The sequence below is a fragment of the Motacilla alba genome, chromosome 1 (assembly GCF_015832195.1).
Source record: "Motacilla alba alba isolate MOTALB_02 chromosome 1, Motacilla_alba_V1.0_pri, whole genome shotgun sequence".
NCBI lineage: Eukaryota > Metazoa > Chordata > Aves > Passeriformes > Motacillidae > Motacilla > Motacilla alba.
Window position 1 is genome coordinate 106411038 of NC_052016.1, and position 23311 is coordinate 106434348.

General features: G+C 38.8%; 1 protein-coding gene across 2 annotated transcripts in view; it reads left to right on the plus strand.

Moving 5' to 3' along the window:
• EGFL6 (EGF like domain multiple 6) overlaps window positions 1-23311 on the plus strand; it is a 31789-nt gene that overhangs the window by 2741 nt on the left and 5737 nt on the right. For both annotated transcript variants that reach the window (XM_038139059.1, XM_038139068.1), the window contains exons 2-8: window positions 1249-1358; window positions 3513-3605; window positions 6376-6495; window positions 7317-7436; window positions 8123-8257; window positions 9985-10107; window positions 16783-17109. In XM_038139059.1, the coding sequence (XP_037994987.1) occupies window positions 1249-1358; window positions 3513-3605; window positions 6376-6495; window positions 7317-7436; window positions 8123-8257; window positions 9985-10107; window positions 16783-17109 (1028 nt within the window). The remainder of the gene's footprint in view (window positions 1-1248; window positions 1359-3512; window positions 3606-6375; window positions 6496-7316; window positions 7437-8122; window positions 8258-9984; window positions 10108-16782; window positions 17110-23311) is intronic.

Sequence of the window (23311 nt, forward strand, 5' to 3'; positions counted from 1 at the left end):
ATGAATTGCCTCTGAACTCCCTTCTAGTTCCAATGGTTCAGCTACTAAAGAAAACTCTGGAGTAACCTCTCATGTCTTTGAAGTGTATGCATATATTTGTTCTACTAGTTTGCCTCAGTGATGTTTGCAGGTACTGCTTTGATGGGAGTGCAACCATTACAGATGAGCGCAGGAGGATACATGCAAAGCACTCCTGTAATGTGATAAAATATTACCTTTTTTGTGCCTCAAACTAAAACATGCAAAAGTTCATGCCTGATGACTTTTCCACCATTTTTATCCAACTGTAAGGTTTCTGTTGCAGTGTATTGTCCCCCCTCAGGACCTGAAATCAGTTACTGCAAAGCTCTCCCAGAAATTTTCTGGGTCAAAACCAACACTTTGGACTCTCTGAAGAAAATTCATTTTAAATTATGATTTGGATAAAGCAATGGGGACAGAGGATTTTGGATAAAGTAAAGAATGTCATAAAGGGGACAGGCATGTCGTGGACAACTTAAGTAACAGCAAGCAGAGGGAGAAGAGAACTAAAGCCACAGCACTCATAGAAGCACAGAGGAGGTCTAGAAGATTTACACAGTCGTGAATTTCCATCAGATTTATAATTTTGGCAATTTATATGGCAAGTTTTCCAACTCTTGCAGCTGTTGGTCTGCACAATGACTTTGAACCCCCTGGGCTTATTGGCAGGTGAAATTAACATTAATTTGTATGGTCAGGGAGTCTCATGCAACCAGAATACTTGCGACTGTCAGCACTTATGCAATCAATTTTGCATGTATGCAGTGGCTATGAGCTGCAAGTCACTAGCATTTATGGGGCTGACTGATGTTCTCAACAGGCTTTTCTGTGGAATCAGTCTTTCATCAACCAAGGCAATAGTGCTGTCAGTTATGGCGTCATGTATTCGATCCAGTTGTTCATGTGACACAAACTGAGGCAGCCCTATTGACTTCACTGGTATTGAGATGACTCATTCTAGCAAGGGAGCTGGCTGTAGTTTTTGCCTTTCCATGTTTCTCATTAGTTTACCTTGCACAGTTAATTTATTGCAGGTGAAACATTCCCATCATCTCAGTTTCTCTGATCAAATGGAAGCCTGCATTCCTGTCTAGGAGCACTGCTCTAGGTTTGGGGACATGAAAATGGCTGACGGGATAAAACATAAGAGAATTGTACAAAGGGGCATGCAGAGGAATGGACTAGACATTTTCCTGCTGGAGCTAGTGTTTGTCCTTCCTTACACAGCTCAAGAGCTCGTGGGCAGCTGGGGGCTGTGAGCCAGCCCGGGGTGTGTCACTACGGCTCCAGGCTGGATTGCTGTCCTGGCTGGAGAAAGAACAAGGGCCGCTGCGAAGGTAACATTAACTTTCTGCTTGTTTCCTCTCTGCTGCTGCATACTTGGTACTAAGAAGGAGGTTTTTTACATGTCTGCCACAAGTTACAGAAGGAAAACTCCTGAGGAGTGAAATCTCCAAATCTGTGAGAGGGTAAATAAAACATGTTTGAGAGACATCTCCTCAAAAAAAGCAGAGCTTTGGGTAAATGACACCAAACCATAACTTGCACGTTCAGAAATTCTTAGATCCAGAAGGCACCATCTGTTCTAACCTCCTGCAGAGCCCTGGCCAGTGGCTATACTGTTACAGCTGTTGAGTACGTGCCATAAATGCAGTGTTTTCTAATGCTGTATAAGGACTCCTAAAATGATTTCACATCAGTTGGTATCCTTTATCTTCAGATTACACAGCCTCTGAGAACCAGAGGATTTTAACTTTCTAAAAATATTTAAAAAACCCGTGACTTGAGCTTGGGTAGCCAGCCAGCATTCTGCTCTGTGGGCCGTTTGCTCAATGAAGAGACAATGACTCTTAGGACACTTCTGATTTGTGAAAGGTCTACATTTCCCAAGGAGAATGCAGTGTGGAATCTCTCTCTCTCCAATTGTACTTGGGCGAAATACAACAAATCATTAAATCTATGTTTTAGATCTTTTTCAGATGTTGCACTTGTTGTCCCAGAGAGTTTGGCCCTTTATATCTAGTGAATTTCCATAGAGGCTTAAGATTATTCATTGCTGAAAATCCATATGCTAAAAGGGAAAGATGCTAAAATATCTCTGCTCTCTATATATAGTATGCCATTAAAAAAAAAAAGAAAAAGGGATTATTGTAGTATTTCTTGCATTGCCTAATTGCACTTAGTTTTGATGCAAATTCATACCTGCAGAGATAACTGGCAAATGTAACTTTTGATCAGCCAGTGGAGTAGGTTGTCTTGTTTTAAAGCAATAGGTTTTTATAAAATTTGAAGACTGTTCTTTGGCAAATCACTTTAAGCCACCTATAATGTAATTCTGCATTGTAAATCCAGATGTGGTGTTTTTCTCTGCTGCAGTGCTAACACTGTAAGCTGGTCTTTTACAGTCTCAGTTAAAGAAGAGAAATGTGTCCCTCCCACAGGAGAACATCCCAAGCAGGGATGCTTTGGATCCCAGAGGAATAAGCTGGTCTTGCAATGTGCCACACTGCATTCAGGGCTGGAAGAAGTGTAGAAAAATGCCTCAGTCTGCAGAGTTAGTACCTTCAGTATTAACTATCTGAATGTATCTGTTAATGTAGGGAAGATACTTGAATTCAGAAAAATTAATTTTAATATTAATTTTACTATATGGTAAGTAAACTTTCCTATAGTTTGCAAATCAGCTTTACTACATAAGGAATCGAGATTCACATCCTGGTGCACACTCTTTCACTGTTTCCTCAGAGGTAGTCCTGATATAAATGCATGTTTGGTTTGCTCTTCCTAAATAACCCCCATGCTGACAATTAAAGGGGTTTCAGGAGCCTTAAGGCTTATAAAAGTCAGCATTTAATTTCTAATTGATGATCCAGAGGACTTAGAGTTGCTTTTTAATGCATCCAGGTTAAATGTAGCCCCCTCAAACTATTGTAAACATGATGCAAATATACTCACTGGGATGTGTGCTGAGGACAGTTGCCTGATGACAGATGTGCTCTGGATGTTCCACCATGGGATAGACACCTTCCTCAGCTGTAACTGAGAAGATCCAAGACTGTAAACTGCCAGAGGATTATGTGTCTTCTTTGGCTCTAGGAGAGTGCTGTTGCCTCTTTCCTGCTCCAGATGCCAAGCATAGCAATTCAAGCTGCTGGCCAGCTGCTTCTCACATAGGCTTCCTAAAAAAAGGAAAAAGGCAAGGGCAAAAATAAATGTGGCTTGTAACCATTGCAGAAAAAAAAAAAATAGGGACAGATCTTTTGTCTTTACAAACCTGGAAAAAAACAAATTCTTGTAATTAATGTTAGTGCCACTATTATCACGCCCAAATAAAGTGTTAATCAGTAGTTGCTGTGCTCATACTAGAGGAAGAGTTGTGCAAGATGTTGAACTTGTGCAAAACCTTTAAGGCAACTAAGCAGGGCAAAAGTTCTCAAATAAAATATTTATAACTTTTTTTTCTCTCTCCTTTCTCTGCCTGACTCCATCAGCTACCTGTGGACATGGTTGCAAGTATGGCGAGTGCATGGGACCAAACAAATGCAAATGTTTCCCTGGATTTACAGGGAAAACCTGTAATCAAGGTTTGTGCATATGCTCCAGAAAGGAGACTGTTGGTTTTCTGTTTCCTTATCGTGTACTATGGGTTTTGTCATCTTCCAGAGCAGTAAACCAGGATGTTTACTTGTTTATGTAGAAGAACTTAAGAATTTAAGACTTTTGCATCTCCAGCATCCCAGACAAGCTCTAAGCCTCCTTCAGCAGACAAAAGTTTGAACCTATATTGTTTATTTCCTATGGGCTGATGACAAGGGGACACTCATGTTTATAGTCAGAGGATTAAGGCATGGAGAGATTATAGAGGAAGATATCAGAAAAGATGGAAGCCAATTACAGAAACCATTTATTTTCTTTACTAGCAGCCCATGTTTCTTTTTAAGTCAGTCTTCTAGTCAGAAAGACTTGCAATTATATGGTAGACATGTAATTCATCAATCTGCCTGGGCTGTTTGTATATGCTGATGGCATTTCTGAGAACCACCATTGGGACTCCTTAGACTTGCATTTTCAGAAACTTTAAATGCACCATTTTCCCCCATAAATTTGGAATTTGACATGGAAATATTTCAGTTAACACATTGGTAAGAACTCAGCTTATTTTTTTTCCTGTTCCAAAATATGAGACCCCTGTCTTGGATCAGATGAAAGGAGCAGATCACTGTGCATGGAGAGGCAAATGAGTGAACTGTAGGTGCTATGATGGAAACATGACATAAAGGTCACAAAATTACTAGGTCTGTCCTTGCTACCTTCCTAAGTTCCTGCAGACTTTGCTTGAAAACATTGCATGGACACGCTAAACACACATTTTTTTATAGCAAAACCAGCCCATTTGTTACACAGTAGCTTTCAAACAACATGCCCTAAAGATGTGCTATTAAGTATTTTGGTAAGATCCATATTTTGCTGTTTCTCACAGGGAAAGAAGTTAACTCCTCAGCGCCACTAGAGAGGAAAGGGAAACAGCAGCTGTGCTTATATGTAACAGATATAGAAGTACCACTTACAACTTCAGCCTCTAAATGCAGAAGTTTAACCTCAAAAATTATTTGGCAGCTGAAATGTTGCTAAAAGGCAACAGAGAAGCCCTCAGCTTTTAGGTGCTTTCTGTGCAGCAACTCCATGTGCATTGACATGCTCTCCACCTGATCAGTTCTGTGCACTTCAGCAGGTTCTGAGACGGAGGCTTGGAGGAAGCACTGCACAGACTCCCTGTCAGCTCCTGGGCTTTTCTGCCTTCTGAAGCAGGAGCAGGATTTTTTCAGTGGAGTGGTGGCTGGTACAGGCCAGAAGTGTCCAAGAGCTGTTTGTTTCAGCAGTATAGCTGGTCATGGTCCATCAGCCAGGAGTGTTATTATCCACTTCTAATTTACTGGCAGATGTAGCCTTGGTCTGTCCTTACAGCAGAATGTCCCGCTGAGCCAGCTCAACATGAGCTAACTAAAATAACAGAGATAAGGGGACTGTATTAGTCTGCCACCAAGTCTGAGCTAAATTAGCCTTATCTCCATAGGTTCTTTTTCAGAGCTGGTAAGCTGGTATGCTATCTGTGCATTGTGAGAGATAGGAATAGATAAGCACTTTTGAAAATGTATGGTGTAAGTGGAATAACTTTTGTTCTCCAGTTTGCTCTGTAGTTGCTTTGTTAAGAGGGTCTTGGTTATTCAGTGGAGTCACAGCAGCACAAAAATCCAGTATGATTTGCAAGCAGACAGGTTGTCCTTTTCCAAACAGACCCTGTGAGAATAATAGAATTCAAACCTCTCTCTTCCCTGGACTGAGCTGTCACAAGCACTTGTGCACCTCCACAAAGTTTATGCTTTGAATGGCCTGGAGGTTTTGCTCCTGTGGTCTGCAGAGTGTGACACAAGAACAGATGCTTCTCCCATTGGAAATGGAGTTGCACAAGCTCAGGGCTTGCCTGGAGAGCTGCATCTTTACTGAAATTATGTTATCAGTCATGTGTCCTGTCAAACACATATTGAATAGGCTATTTATTTTAATAGGCTATTTAATATCTATTTATTAATCACTACAAGAGGTAGACGTGTCTGCTCATGGAAGTAAAAAACACAGATGTTGTCCCCTTGTCATAGGCAAAATATCATTGTCAGCACTGCTCACCCTATACCACACTAATAAATGTTTTAGAATTCTCATTTTCTCTCTGTGAAGGATAGATGTTGGGAATTTGAAAATTATTTTGCTTCTGAAAAGTCTTTAAATCCTGGATTTTGAGAAGGATTTAGCATGTTTGATTCTCAGGATTTTGAGATTTTTGAGATCCTTTTAAAGTCACATAATTATTATCATAAATTGTATTTCATTTCTGCTACTGATAACCTTGGTGCCAGTGTGTAGCTCAGAAAAATTAAAGTAAAAATCTTTGTTTCACTTTATCTCAAGCTGTTTTGCTATTCTTAATCTCATGTTTTTGCCTTTCTAATACAGAGGTCAACTGGAGTGCTAGAACCAGAAATAATCCATTAAAAAAACTCCCAAAAAAAGATTAGCTACAATTCTCTCCACCCCTCCACTTCTTCCTAACAAGCTGCCAGATGTGGCCAGACTTTGTATTAATTTTTCAAGTGTAGAGGTCTGTGTATGTTGGTTTTACTAGCAGTCTTCCAGCCAGATGGTCTGCTAAACTCTCATCTTGCAAGGGGCTGGCTTATTTTCCACCCAGACAATTTCACTCTGGGGAACTCCACACATTAGGCAATATTATCCATCTATATGCATGAATATATGATTAAAAGCCCAGCACTCACTCAGTTCCAATGACTTCTGCAGATCTGAATGAATGTGGACTGAAGCCACGACCCTGTGAGCACAGATGTATGAACACACATGGCAGCTACAAGTGCTATTGTCTCAACGGGTACATGCTCATGCCAGATGGCACATGTGCAAGTAAGTAATAGAGCTGATGGTACAGGCACACCAAGATCATTTAATCACATCTAATCCCAGAAAATTTTCTTCTTGTGATGAATGGATTTAGTTTATTTAGGATAGGGTCTCTGCCCCTGCTCTCTGGTACTGTCACAGCTGAAAGAGGCTTCCTATTTGGTGGTTCCTGGGTGAAGTAAACTAGGTCATACTTATATTTTGGTCTTCAGAGGTGTTTTGGTCCTGATAGAAGTAAAAGTCTTTGATAGTGTTGCTTCAGATGAAGAACAGCCTCAGTAGGCTCTCAGTGTATAATCCTGCCAGTTCATCTGTTGAATAAGGATGACAATGTATTCAAGCAAAGCACCAATACAGATAACATTTTACTGTGCTGAATTTCATGCCACTCTTTCTTGCTTTACCTTTCTGTGCTCCATAACTGATTTATTTCATCTGTGTTAATATGCTTTCAAGAGTTGGTGAAAACTGTTCTTGCAAACATTTGCTGTATGATCTAAGGCTTATCTAAACTTATGAAAATATGTATTTCTATGTATCTTCTTTGTCTTTAAGCCAGCATGAAATGGAAAGCATTCTGCTTTTTTAGCCAACCTGATTTTTCAGACCTGGGGAAGATTCTAGTTTTTTGGTGACAGAGTTTTGTTGGTAGAAAATATCTCATGGACTCCTGAATTTTATATGCTAATTTATAAACAGCTTTCTTTATAATGAATGGATTTTTGCTGTTCTGATTAATATCTGTGTTTATCCATATCTAACTTAAATTGTGTGATTCCTGCCTAGAATTTTGCTCTTCTTGTTATTTTAAATACTGTTTTCAGGTTCTAGGACATGTGCCATGGTGAATTGCCAGTATGGATGTGAAGAAGTCAAAGGCCAGGTGCAGTGTCTCTGTCCATCAGGTGGCCTTCAGCTGGGACCAAATGGAAGGACATGCATTGGTATGGTTAGAGAGCTCACTCAGCTTCTTTTCTGCATGATCCCCGAAGCCATAAGATTCTGGGGAAAGGTTAGGAAGTAGTTAACCCTCCTCACTGGCTTAAATAATGCTTCTTGTTACTCTCAGTGTGATGTAAAGTTTTAATATATTTTTTAAAAATAATTTTTCTTGAACTATTGGCCATGTAATTTTTTGGATAACTCTCATCCCCAGTAAATAATTCAATGTTTTGACATGATTTAGAGTCATCAACAGATTTGGTTTGTCCCTCTTGGTATGAGGTCATTGATTACTGTGCTTTACATGCAGGAAGCTGCCCTGCTGACATAATGTATTATAGGACTTGGGCATTTTGTTTGGATGGGGCTTTCTTTTATTGTGGTGACTCACAATACAAACTTCTCCATTTTTCTCTAGAAGCCTCAACATTTCCTGTGAGTTTCCTGTGATGAAGAAAGCATTGCTTATAATACTTGGTACTGTGTTCTTCCATAAAGTTAGTTCACATTTTACTGCTTCACTGATAGGAACACATGCAAAAGCCATCACCAAATGCGAAATTATAAGATTTATTTATTAAGTTTATTTGTTACAGCCAAGAACAAATCATTCTCATGCAAACCCCAGTGAGTTTTTTTCCATTTTACCTTCTTATGGATCTGACCAGCATCCCTTCTCCTGCTGTAGACATTGATGAATGCTCCACTGGCAAAGCTGTCTGCTCGTACAACCGCAGATGCGTCAACACATTTGGAAGCTTCTACTGCAAGTGTCAGCTGGGTTATGAACTGAAATACACCAGCGGCCGCTACAGCTGCGCAGGTAAGAGCCTGTCCATGCATGTCCCTTCTTCATTCTTCTTGCTCCCACAGAGCACATCTTCCCTGTGGTTGCCCCACACAAGTTGTCCTGTCCTGGGGATGCTGCCTCAGAAATGGGTAGAAGATGTCACACTAAGAATATTCTTGATGGGACTTTGAATTTTTCTTTGTTTTTTGTTTTTTTTTTCTGTAGCCTTACGTAAAACCAAATCACTGGCACTTACAATTTAATTGCCTCATGGTGCCAAGTCAAGATGTGCAAGAGATTGTAAGTTGGCAACTGTAAGTTGGCTACTTCTGGTGAAGGTTTAGTTAAAGAACCATTTTTTGTTGTCTTGGTTTCAAACTGTGATGAATAAGCAGTGTCATTATATTTTTTTTCTTTTTTCATGTCATTATTGAGGAATGTGAAGTGCCTTCATGACTGTAAAAACAGTTATTTGGATGGTTTGAACAGAACTGGAGGGGGAAAAAAAAAGAATCAAAATAGTAGGTTTCAATTACTTTTCAGGTTTATGTTGCATGACCAAGTTTCTCCCTAACAAAAATAAATACAGGCAAAAAGTTATCTTGACATGCTCAGGTGTTAAAACAAATGTCAAAACACTCTTAACTCCTGTTTCAATCCATTGACTGAATGCTGGAAGATCAGCAAAATATAAGTTACTGCAGCAGGTTCTGCAGGACTGTTGTTCAAGCTGTTGGCTACACAAAGGCCTGGAAGTGTTGGAACTACTACAGGTGCATAAAAAAAAAGAATTATTGGGATTTGTTTATATTTAATTGATATGGGAAGTGAGGAGTGGGAGGAAGATCATAAGGCAGGTTTGGAGACTTAGGCTTGCATTTCATGTCTGCAAACCCTGAGAGACTTCAAGTGGAAAAAAATATTTCTTTTCCCATACAATATGTGTGCACGGGAGAAAAATTGGAATGGTCTCAGTAGTGAGGATTTTATTTGCAAACCTAAATCTCACTTTCAGACACACCAGACTTTTGAGTCAGTCTTCCTGCTACTTGTTTGTTTGCTGACTTACATTATAAGAGGACCTGTCAGCTGCTAAAAATTATGCAATCTGGATAAAATGTGAGTTGTACAAACATTTGTGCACCAACAAGACTCCTTTATGTGGCATAAATCAAAAACATCTTTGTAACAGAGTAAAATCAAATACTCTTGTGTCTGTACATTTTGCTGTGAGTTGAATGTAGTATTTTCTACTGAATTTCCCTTATTGCAACTTTTTTTCATGCAGCATCATAAATATGCTGGAATGCGAGAGGTAGCTTAAAGATCTTGACATCTTTGCAAGCTCAGAGTTACTTTCCACTGCATTCTTTCTACGGTGAATGAAAGAATGAGAATGTTTTGGTGAGCTCTCTTTTAATTGCTGCCACCCATTCTCTTGGTGCTTTGTGCATTTTGTTAATAAAAGAGTGTGCAGCCTGTAGTTTGAATCCTGTCCTCAGCCAGAAAATCACTGCATTCACCCTGTGTTTACTGGCATGGATGTTTTCCATGGATGCATACGCCAGCATCTGCGTGTTTGGAGCTGACACCCAGCATTCTCTCCTAGGGTGAATCCTTCTGCCTCTGATGGTCACTGCTCTGGCTTGGTCTAACATTAGTGCTTTCAGTACCTGGAAAGAGATGCGTGGCACAAAAAGGCTGTCAGAAGCCTTGGGTTTCAACAGAGTTTTCACTGAAGCATTTATATCTTCCCTCAGATGTAAATGAATGTGTGACAAATACACACAGCTGCAACCTCCATGCAGAGTGCCTCAACACCCAAGGATCCTTCCAGTGCAAATGTAAACAGGGATACCGGGGAAGTGGATTTGATTGTGCTGGTGAGTACCACTGGATGGCAGGAATTGTGCTGTGTTGTTTTTCTCCAACAAGTGATCATTACAAGGCATGTTCTGAGAAAAGTCATGCTGAACAGTGCTGCACTACCAACAAAGCAAGACCTCTCCACAAAATAATATATTAACTGCATGACTCATAGCATAATCAATACAAGTATCAGTTGTTCAAATTAATTTTGCCTGTAAGTCTTCAAGTCTCATCTCTAGGAACTGCAAGTAGAACAGAGAAATTAATTTATCTTGAGGAAACAGAGAAAATAGTTTAAAAAATCTACTGAGATTTCTCAATGAATTCCCAAGGTTAGCTCCTTGGAGGGATGTGCTGCCCCTCCTAGAATGCTAACTTAGCAAAAAATGAGAAAAGGGAGAAAAGCTATGACTTCTCTGTTAAATTGTTTTCACTTTCTTTGTCTATTGAATATGGAAGACATCCTATAAAGATGTAATTTCCCACTTTAACTGAATAACACCCTTCAAGAAGAAAGAAAGAAAGTCTGTCCTTGTCTTTATATTTAAAATGAATCTTTTAATTTATACCTTTATTAATTCTGGCAGATGTTTCTCCTGCATCATTAAAGATGTTTTCCTCAAGAGAACACTTCTCCTCTGCTCAAACATTTTAAAAGTTTTTGTCTGTAGCAGTGAAGTCTACATAGTATATAAATCTTTTCAGGTAATGCTTGATCAGATATGTCTTATGATTATACTTCATGGTCACAGATGTTCTGAGTCCCTCTATTGTTCATGTTCCTACTCCCATTATGGTAGCATTTGAAACTTACAATACACATTGATAAATTAATATTTTCACAGAATATTTTGAGTTGCAAGGGACCCACTAGTCAAACTCTGGACCCTGCACAGGAGAGCACCATTTTGTTAAGTTTCAACTTTCAGTACGGAAATACTGACTTTTGACATGCAAAAATACACAAAAATCTGACTGTTACTGAATGGTTTGATATGGACATAGATTGCCACAGCAGAGCTGTTTAGAACATTCTTCTACTCAAATTCAATATTATGAGCCAGGTTCCTTGCTAGACCACATCTCTTGTGATATGTCACTGCAGCTCACTGGAATGGAAGGATGCATTTGACTGGATATCAAAGCAAACTGACATGACACATCTTGGTATGGTTTTGTTAAATCAAAATGTAGCACAGCTGAAATGTTAAACAAATACATCTCTGAGAAAAATAGTCTGGGGATTTTTTGGTGGTTTTTTTTTTAATTTATTTTCCTTTTTAATGAGAATGTAAAAATTTCCATGGAAATTTTCTTTTTGACTAACTCCATGCATAAAATAGTCTTTCATCAAGTAAAAACAACAAGAATGATTGCTTACATATAAATAACAGAAATATTTTCAGTTGTGGAGAGAAATTTTTTGATGTCTAGCCCTGTAAAAAAAAACAGTTCTGAAGGCAGATGATTCCTATCATCTCATAGGTGTTTCTCTTACAGAATTTGCCCTCTGCCTACTTCCTCCTGTCATATTTCCAATTACTGAAATCCATTTGTTGTTTAGCAGAGGAAGGATCCATGCCATTCACAGAACTTAACAGAACACACTACATGGAAAGGAGATTTATTACAAGAGACGATAGAAGAATAACATATAGTAATGAGAGCAATCAAAGCCACAGGCAGGTAAAAAGTTGAGAGTCCAGCTAGAAAGTTGTAAACAACAATAGAGGAAGATTAAAATGCAATCAGCGGTAGGTGAACCCTGAAATGTAGAGATGCTAAATAGAGACCCGTTTCTCTGGTGGTAATTCTCCCACATATACCTTTTCTTTTAAAGGGAAGTGGAGGAGATTCTTTTAGCTGTGAATGTTTCGATAGTTGACTTTTACTGCAATCCTCAAGAACATCTGACCAGTGTAACTCATGGGGACAGGACGTGTCTTGCTGCTGGGGAAAATAGTTTTTTAAACAGTGACACAAGCAATTGGATGTACCAGCCAACAGTGAAACACTAAGTGTTCTCCATGTCATGTGGCAATTGTGGAAAAGCTTTGCCTTTACTGCAGCCAAAAGAAAATTTGCTATGGGGTTTATTGGGATGAGGACACCATCTTGGCATTTAGGAGATGAAGGCTGTGGCTTCACACTTCTTTTGGTGACAGTGGCTACAGTTCCTGTGGCCCATTCCTGTTCCCATCAGTGCTGCAGCTGAACACAAACCTTCTTAAATAAGTCTCCAGTACTCCACATAATTATTCCCACAGAGACAGAATCCTGTTTTCACAGGGAAGCATTAGTTCTTAGAGAGAACAGCAATTCTCTCTAGTATGAAAAAAAGCACTGGCTACCATGGAAGCAGTATTTTCTTTTTTCAAAAAATGAAAACTTTTAATATATAATGTAATTTTTGGATTATGAAAGGAAAGCAATTACGCACATTGCTTATAATGAAATTCCTGTGGCTGCATCTCATACTATCAAATAAGCTAATAAGTGGCATAATATATAATTCACCTTTGCAAAGAAGGTGATGGAAATTCTTTCATTCAATTTCTATGTCAATACACTGACAGGGAGAAACGTGCTGAAATGTCAGGCAGCAAACACTGCTGCTGGTATGGATATGACCTGTGATTATTAGGGCACCCTTTTGCCATTTAACACTTCTATATCTATGAAGCATTGGAGACACTTTCTGAACTGTCTGTAGCACACATGTTTGAGAATCCATAGAGAGGGATAGATTTGAACAATCCCTAAAAGGGTCCTAGTAATTCCACATCTGGCCCCTATCTTGCTGCAATCTGTTGCTGTTCTCAGGTTCATGTGTTTCCTGATTTCCTATTGTGCATTGAAAACCCACATTTCCCCTGCCACATGCTTTTATGTGAATTTCAGCTTTTATTTAAGAATAGAGTTTCACAAGGTTCCATAAGCAATTAAGATTCCTGGGGAAAAAAAAGAACCTATTTTTGATTCACTTTTTTTGGTCCTACAAAATAACAGGGAAAAGGATTACTACCTTTAAGTCTACAGGTATCACTCTAAGGAACTCAACAATTAAATTCTTGTTTTTGCCCCACTAGAGGCAAAGGTTACTCTTCTTCATTATGCTTTGCTGGGTATCTAAGTGCCAATAAAAATTCATGTTGGCTCTCTCTCTGCCTCTTGTATCAGTCATTCATTTTCTGTTGATAGGGTAACCTGTGGACCCTATATATAATTTTGCTTTCTTATTAACTTGCCAATCCTGAGAAAGGTTGGTTTGACATAATAAAAGTTTGACATAATAAATATTTCAAAGCTTCAGAAACTATTGTTGTCATATCACTAGTGATATTCTTAAAATTTAATTCAATATGGAGTCAAATGCTGCTGTCACTTTTCAGTGAGCAACACTTAGGCTTTTGTCACCACACATTTCCTGCCTGATGCCTTGCTGGCTGGTGTAGTCATGCATTAAGCACAGTCCAGCGTAACAAACTCGCCCTGATTTCTCAAAGTATCCTTCCCTAATAAAACAGTAAAAATTTTAGAAATTAAATAAGGTAGCATCACATATTGGCAGATGATGTTCCATGGTGCTTAGAAGAAAATAATAGCCCAAAATCTGTCTTTTAACCCATCTATGAAAGCTTGCAAACTCTCTTAAGAATGGTTGACCACTTTTAAAATGATTTCTGGAAGTATGTCATGCTGATCTAATCTTTACTCACATCTACAGACTTCACCTACAAGTGGTAGATTTTTTGTCTCCCTCAAGACTTCGTCAACTCTTATATAGAAAAGCTATAAAGGAAGCTACGAAAGGATCTGTAAGCCAGTCTCCCAGGCTTGTCTTTCACCAGGTTTTTAAATGCTCTGTGAGGTGTGAGGGTGGAAGCAGTGGAGTGCCTGCTGGAGTGCAGAGCAAGCTGTCTCCTACTGCACCCCCTGGATGGTCAGGGCCAGCACCAGCTGCAGTCACAGGGTGTGTGGAAGGACAGACCCTTGTGTGTCCCTCTCCTCTATCATCCCCTGAGTACTTCCCTTTACACAATGCAGCACAGAGTCAATGGGTTGGCATATACTCTTTATGTATTTTTTTCGACTCAACTTTCACAACTTGGTCATTAGAAATCTGACACAAATCCATTTCTGCAGGTTTATAATTTTGTATAATTTCTATGAGTTTTTCTGATGACCGAAAAGTTTTACTTTTAGCCCTCGGCCACTGTTTGCCTTTGTTTTTCTACTTCCTGCCTTAATTCTCTCTAATTCAAAGAAAGAAAATACCTTTGAAAATGGAGATATTTTCATATTAGGGCAATAAACAGAAACTGCATGCTTCCTGATCAAAGGTAGGTGAGGAAGAGCTGAGCTGAGGTGGAATGCTCAAAAATACATTTCTTTGCACTTTTCCCAAAATTCTCTGCAGTCACATGGATAGATAAGTGCACAAATATTTGTGATCAACATGTCTGCATTTATCTACATATTTTGAGGCAAAGGGTCCTGAAAAATCACTGCCTCAGGTGTAGCACCCCAGAGCACCAGAGAAGGTGAGCTGCTCATTCAGGCAAATCCACAGACCATGGATTCAAAAGAACAGGCTGAGTTTAAGGTGGTGTATCCTTAAATTGCATTAGTCCTCCTGCAGTTTATGGCTAGACTTAAAAAGCCTTAAATCTACACCTCTGGCTATTCTAAAGATGAATGCAAGTTGGAAGGACACTAGTGCTGTGCCCTAAAATATGCTTAGTGTCTAGAGTCTCTGTCTCCACAATCATGGAGATTTTCATAGTGCAGCAGCAAATTGGAGTCTGCAAGCACATGGGAATTTATACCTTTTCCTCTCCCTATTTTTGTCACTCTTGTCAGTTGATTTTCCACTCTGCTAAATTTTGCACATACAAAGAAATTGGTTTTCTGACACTGCAGAGGTTATTATGTTGAACTGTAAGAATTTTCCATTTCATGAGGAAAACTTCAAAGCAAAAACTAAAAGCAGATGTTCAGGTTGGCTGAACAGTCAATCTGTAGCCTTGAAAATCCCCACAGCCTCTCTGTTAAAAGCGGGAAGTTTCTTGTTACTGATAGTCAAGAGGAAATTTGTTTGGAATTAAGCTTTCCTGTTAATTTTTATTGCTGAATTCTGAGTTTAGACCTAGGGAACCTTACATCCTTCATGACATCATCCTCCAGTGGATACTTAGTGGAGTATTAGTGAAGAACTTGTCTGCAAGTATTTGACAAGCAAGCCTAGAAGTTTTATCCCAAAGAAGGAAGAACAAATCCTCAAGTTTGTCTTTCATTTTATTGGCATCTGTTTACTCCAACAGCAATCTCAAAAACACCTAAATGCTACAGTGAGCACACCAAGAGTCTGATTCTGTTCCTGACATAGTAAATAGCATGTAGCTGCACTTGCCATAAATAAAATGTGACAAATTAGGATTGTGTTTTCCAGAAGTGAATATAAATTCAGGGAACTTTCCTCTTCTCCTACTAGACTGCAGTTCTATTTTATTTACAGGTGTTTTTCCTTCTGCTGTGTCTCCATGAAAAGGGGCACAGAGAAAATAGTACTACCCAAGATACCAAGTCCAGTCCATCTGTCTCAAAGTACTACTATAAAATTTTCTTAACTACAAAGTGAGGAGCAAAATAGGAACATATTCTTGCCCTGGCAATATAATCATTAGACAGCAGACGCAGAGGGAAATGAAAATAGCTGTCTTCCACCATCATTTTTAATCCTAAAAGACTGTAGGCACTGCAGCATCAATACTAATTAAGAATCAAGGATGGGAAGCAGTATATTTGGCTATTCTGATCTACTGATGAAAATAGTTTCTCTTTATGAAAGAGCTTTTTTATAGCACACTGGAAGTGCTCAGCTTTCATTGTTCCCTAGGTAGTTCACATAAAAGACTCAAACTGTCAGTTGTTTGATAGTGTTGATAGTAGTATCCAAAAGGATAATTCCAGAATAATTAAAATAACACCACTTTATCCAAAATGATAAGATAAAGTACTTCACGTCCAAGAGGAATCATAAAACGGTAAATTCTCAGGAAATGTTGCATTTATGGTAAACAATCTGGCATTCTTGGATGCTTCTCTGAATTTTGGTGTTTATCCCTTACAATTAAATAAGAGCTAAAAGAAATATGATGGAGGAGCTTGATGTATGTCTTCTCAAACTATCCTCCATTTCAGTAGCTTTCTGCCTGCCATGGAAGGGAAATTAGACCAGAGAAGTTCACAAAGGCAGCCAAGAGAAATGCTCCTTATTATTAGGCTGCAGTTGTTGTGGAGGGGATCCCATCTCCATGGACAATTTTAGTTCAAAAATTGAAGAAGGATTTTTGGGTGTTTTTTTGCCTGAGCTCACTGTAAAAATAATTTAAGTAGGGGGCTCTATGGCCTGTGTTACTCCCATTGTTCACAGGAGTCCAAAGAGATCATTACTGAGGGTTGCTTTGGTCTTTTCACTGTAACTCAGACAGAGCTGTCAGTAGCACAGAGCTGAACATGTGCATGTGTGTTCGGTTCTGTGCAGAACTGAACTTACATCTTGTAGTAGAGAATTTAATTATTTGGCTCTCTGGACCTCGTAAAGCACACCACAGTCCCATTTAAAAACATTGTCATTGCTGGATGATTCCTTAGATGAATATTTGTTATTTTCTTCTTGGTTCTAGTTATCCCTGAAAAGTCAGTGAAGGAAATTGCAAGAAGCCCTGGAACAGCTAAGGACACAATTAAGAAACTTCTTGCACAAAAAAGCAGTGTGAAAAAGCATAAAACAATCAAGAATGCAATCCCAGAAGCAGCTGTGACCCCACCTTCTAAGACCCACTTGCAGTTGCTGGACTATGAAGGCGTTATTGATCTTGGTGGGACCTACAGTGAGGAAGAGAAAGAAACTGCAGCTGCTGCAGAAGAGGAAGCTGAAGAGTCAGATGAAGAGGAGAAGGAAGATTTTGAAAATCAAATTGATGAGCGAAGCCTTAGAGGGGATGTCTTTTGTAAGTTTTGGTTTTTTGTCTTTTGTTTACACATATTTACACAGTGTAAATATGTGTAAACACTAAAAAATCATCACAAAACATTACAGACACTTCATCAGAATTTACTTGTAAAAAATTAATCACAGAATCATAAGATGGTTAGGTTCTAGTTAATGCTTTTGAAAATATGTTTGAAGGCCTTGAAAAACACAGCAAGAAAGTGTACAGCATGTTGGAACTAGATGATCTTTTAAGGTCCCTTCCAACCCAAGCAATTCTATTAATATAACTGGTTTTTAGTACAGTTGTCTCAGTCAAACATTCTTCAAGGTAGTGGCAAAAATACTTACAATGAAGAACACACACAATATTTCATTCATTACATTTTCCCTTTCCAAAGTACAGAAAAATAATAAATACTATGCCATAGCAATTAAAATTATAATAATAAAATGAGAAAATTAAATTAAAATTTAGTTTATTGCTATTTAACCTGGAAGGAGAGATAAGTATATATTTTTAAAGGAAGGATAATTTTAAAGTCCTCTGGAAAAAATGGTCTGTAATATAGTAATTCTGTAAGACAGCCAAGAAAAAATGTAATTATTCTCTTAATACAGTGGAGAATACAAGCTTCCTTGCCAAAGGCATTCTCCTAAAATTGCCTTCTTTTTTTGTTTTCAGTGGTAAGTGGCCTGTTTCAGTTTCAGTTAAGGATATAGACTAATATTTCTTCCTCAAATTATGCTAGAGAGCTGATAAACAGAACAAAATCAGGACTTTGCTCACCAATCTCCTCCCTTCCTGCAAATATTAACAGTGAGCGCTAATAGCAAAGTTTGCTGACAGTAACAAAATGGGGAGAATGACCCTTTAATTGAAGGGCAGCACTGCCATTAAAGGGATCTGGCCAGGCTGGGGAGGTAGATGGACAGGAACAATATAAAGTTCAACAAAAGCAGATGGAAAGGGAGAGAAAAGCCTCATGCAACATTATGGATTTGGGATGACTGCTTAGGAAGATGCTTTGCAGTAAAAGGCATGTTTTGAACTTCCCTTTACAAGACAAATGAGGACACGCTGGATGGATGGATGGATGGATGGATGGATGGATGGATGGATGGATGGATGGATGGATGGTGATTGGATGGATAGGTGGATGGATGGATGGATGGATGGATGGATGGTTGGATGGATGGATGGATGGATGGATGGATGGATGATGGATGGATGGATGGATGGATGGATGGATGGATGGATGGATGGGTGGATGGATGGATGGATGGTTGGATGGATGGATGGATGGATGGATGGATGATGGATGGATGGATGGATGGATGGATGGATGGATGGATGGATGATTGGATGGATGGGTGGATGGATGGATGGATGGATGGATGGATGGATGGATGATTGGATGGATGGGTGGATGGATGGATGGATGGATGGATGGATGGATGGATGGATGGATGGATGGATGATTGGATGGATGGATGGATGGATGGATGGATGGATGGATGGATGGAACTCAGACATCTCAACAGGTGTCTTTTTTGGCCTGCATGGGCAGGTCAGGAAGGATTGCCAGGCATACAGCCCCTAGGGTAGGGTCACCCTGGGTTTTGGTTTTGGTTAGAGGGACAAAGGGCTCTGCTCTCTCTGCCTGGTGATGCAAGGAGAACTTGGTCTCCTGTAGCGGGCTACGTGACCTGATGCAATTGTGAAGGGGGGATTATGCAACCTGCCAGTTGAGTACTCTGCACTACACTACTTGGAATGCACTAATTTTCCAGATTTCTATTTGAGTGAGGGCACACAGGGAAAATCCTCTGTCCGTAGGAAAATCCAAATAATATATTGTTGTTGTGATGATTGGTGACCTTCCCAACCAAACCAGGACATTTGAACACTATATACCTGGGCTAGGCAGAGAGGCAGAGTCTACTTGTTTCTACAAAAATTACCACTACAGCTGACAGCAGTAACAATGACTATTACTGCTTGAAAATATTAAAGCATTGTGGTTCATCTGTAGTTTTGCCTATACTGCCTTTATTCCAGTCACATCTGGCTGGAATTTTCCCTTATAGATCTAAGAGATTAATATATTGAATTTGTTAGGGAGATTTTATTTTGCTAGGGGATTCTGGCAGAAAGTTGGTGGGCTGCTTCGTGCAGAGATAACAGCATGCCCGAGATGTAGTTTCATTAAGTTTGTGAACTCTGTATTATCTGTGGCTTTCTTGTTTAATACCAACTGCGATTCAAGGACTTAAAGTATTGTGCCATTTTCATTTCAGGATACATTGCTTAACTGTGTTTTCCTACCTTTTAAATTTCCATGTGCTGTACTTGATCCTTGTTATCATAAAAATTCAGTCATGATTCAGGTGCTTAATTGCTTGAACATTTGTCTTTAAAAACACTTTCAATTTTAATGATATGAGTGATCCTTCAGAGAACATCATTAGCTCATATTTACAGCTCATAAATTTGTACATTTTTTTCCTTTCTTTGCTCATGTCTATTCAGCAGATTCCTTTACTACAACATTAAATTCCTCCATATAATCCCCTCGAGTATTCACATAGCACCTGCCTTTTGTATTATTAACATTGGTATTGTTTGCCTTCTGGGAAGAGTAGTTAAGTAGGAAAAATAGAGAAGTCTCTTTAAATTGATGTATTATTTTATCATGGTAGTTTTTCTACATAATAAATACATAGGGAGCAGTAGAAAAATATTGTAGGAAAAAAGGGAAATATTATATGGAGATGGAAGTTATTAAAATAGGCCCAACTACCAAAATACTGGACCTCCGTGAGAATTGCTATTTACCATTTTTTTTAAACAACCCACACAATAGTTAAAGACAGCAAAGTGAGGCCCACAACATGTAAGAAATGTTATAATTAGGGTCATCAATGAAAACGTAATTTTTTAAAATATTTTTTGTATCTTATGATACAGTCTGAAATGACTTCAAATTCCTATTTTCCGTGGGATACTTGCCTTGTTCAATGTGAAGGAAGGACCTGTGCTCTTATGAAAGGTGCAGTTGAATAAATAAGAGTACTTATTTATTGATAGACTAATTTTATTATATAAATATTCATCATTATTATTTATTCATTATTATTAAATAGTTTAATAAAAATTAGAGTAAACCATAGTATTAGAAAGCTCTTTATTACATGAGAAGTGCCCTTTCTGCAAATGGGAGAAGATACAGAGAGCTGGGCCAAAGTACTTGGTTATATAAGCAAGGATTGCAGAGATTCTGCACTCAAGCTCCACTGAAATAACTAAGCACAACCTCAATTCTGACAGTTTCTAACAGTTTATTGCTTTTTGGCTACCACTGGTAATTCACAATGATATTGCCAACTGTAACTAAATTCTATATTCTGTACTTCATCGGTTTATGAAGTTCACATTGTGCTTAGAACTCCTGTAGTATCATGTAGTCCATGTAGTCATGTTATTACACAGAGACACTTCCTTCAGTAGCATCAAGAATGATAAAGAGGGATTAGTATTTGGCAATACTAAAAGTGGACTTTCCCTTATAGCTTCACAGCTCTTTACGCTGAACAAGAGAATTCTCTCAGTTCATCATGATGTTTGCTCTCATTCTTTTCAGGTAATTACACCACTCTGAGCTATTAATGCTCAGACCACAGCTCAGTTCATAGCTATACATGTGAGATTTCTGGCAAATGAAATTCTTTCAGAGCAGGATGTGGTAGCAGAGAAATGGGACATTCCTGAGTCCAGCCTAGTGGTATACCATGTATATGGGAAGCGCATTGTAAAATTTACTACATCTTACATTCTGCTTGATTTTTTTTACAGTGCCCACTCTGTTTTTCTGGGGTTTTTTTTAATGGGTTTGATGACATCAGTGGTGAAGAACATGTGGCACCATTATAGGAAGGGGTTTGTACGTAGAGATTACATATCAGCTGTTGTTGCATGTAAGTTGATGGGAGGGCATCCGCAGTACAGAAAGAAGGATGGACTCTGCTGCGCCTAGAGTGGGACATATGTGTGCTTTTGTTGGTGAGAACTTGTTCTTAGGGACCATGAGAGGAGACCTGCCTTTCTACAAGACCACTTGATGGCAGAAGAGGTAAAAAGATTATTTATGACTCCTGCCTATTACTTATGAGGGAGTAAACTTTAGATCCTGTCTGTGCATGAGGATTATCTGATTAAAATATAGGCACTTTTCAAGCAGTAAAGTTTATTTGAAACCTTTCTGTAAGCTGAAGCTTGCAGTTTCTCATAATATGCAGCTGATATCTTTCAGTGAGTGCAAAACCTGATTGTAATGCCTGACTGAAAACAAAAATAGATTTGGAAACAAAACTGGAGTCTTCTTCTATCCATAACAGTTCTTCGCTTGATAGCACATGGCTACACCTGCACGTATCTCTCTCAAGTGAATTCAAGTGTAATTCAATAACTTAACAAATAAATCATTCTGGCAGCTGTTGTCTTCTGTTAAACCACTCCACTCTTTCCAGAACTGATCATATTTTAGTAGCTGTCTTCATTTTGGCAAAGGTTTTCACAGCCTGTGCCTCTTTCACTAAGTACAAGGCCAAGTTTATGGCTTGAGAGTAAACTTAACACCAATCTGGATGTGCCTATTCCTAAATGGGTATATGTAAACCAAAATTAATTTGGAGAAAGATGTATATTAATCCTTGCCTTAAGTATGAGTATTATCCAGGTGATCTAAGCAATGGACTTGGTTAGGGGGAAGCTACAAGGACAACAAGAGACGGCATGCTCCTGGCAATCCATCAGAAAGCTCCTAAGATTGCATGAGTCTTCTCCAATTCAGCACCTCTGGAAGTGCCTCCAGGCCTCTTTGTTAGTGTGTGTTTTCACTGGTGTACACAGAGCAATATTTGACAGTTTTGAAGAAGAAGAAAGGTTAAGTGGATGGCATAGCCTTTGTGGTGCTAGGAGGCTCTGGATTGCAGTTGCTTCTAAGTATATTCTTAAAACTGAGTATGTGTGAGCATTTTGGAGTATTTAAATGTAAAGCCCTAGCTCAGTCAAACCCATGGGAAAAAAAAACCTCCCCTCTGAACAAATGTGCATCCATGTGAAAATAATGACTTTTAAAATATTTGGCATTTATATATATGATGCAATGCTGAGTAGGGAAAAGTAATATTCATAGCTTTTCTTAGCCCAGCTGCCCAAGGGGTGGGGCTGAAAAGTGAACTTCAGGTTTTTTCAGGCTTTCCACTAGTACATTCTGTAAGTAGTAATCCAAAGGCTTCTCCCTCACTCCTCTAAAATGGCACTTTTAAACTCCTTCTGTTTTCATAGGTGGTCATGAATGTATCACAGGTATCATCTGCTTATGTGTTTGCAAAGGATAGAACACCAGTGGAAGCAGGTCTTTCTCTTATCTCATGTGTGATTAGTTATTAGACAGGATATGCATATATTAGACAGGATATGCATAAAGAAGTTGAGACTTATGATGTTTTTTAGTGAGTGCACTTATCTATTAATCACTTAAAATAAAACAAATTTAATCATAGAATTTTAAAAGACTTACAGTAATCTAGAGATTACTTAGCATAAAAAGAATATGGAATCTTCTGTCTTACCAGACAGGAGAGGATTTCCCTTGGTCTCTGAGGCTGAGAAATAATGCTTCTTGAGGAACCACCTCTTTCAGGCCAGTGTCTTAGAGAACACCCCTAACATTCATTGGTGCTGCTTTACTGACTCTTCCAGTCAGCACCAGCTGTCACTGCCCTGAATGCAGATCTCTGGGCCTTTGATGCCCTAACTTTTACAAAGTCTCTGACATTATCCAATTTTTGAGGCTGCTGTTGGCAAACTGCTGCCAAGTCACTGTCTCTGCTCTCTGGTAGAGTTCAGTTCCATTTGATCATTATAGCAAGAAAGCAGATCAGCCCACTGAAGAAAGATCACCATTTTATGACCTTGCAAATCTGTAATTCAATGGAGCTGTAGCTCCAGTGCTTATAGGTTAGAAGGCTCAGTGCTGTGGAAAACAGCAATTTAAGCAAATTTCTAAAATTCAGAGTATCTAATTGCTCTTAGGAATATGGGTTTGGTGGTGGAGTGGAAAATACATATATTGACTTATTTAAATAAATTACGTCAGCTGGTATAAAGGAATAAAGTTCCATTTTCTGTTCCTGTGATGACTCAGTACTTGACA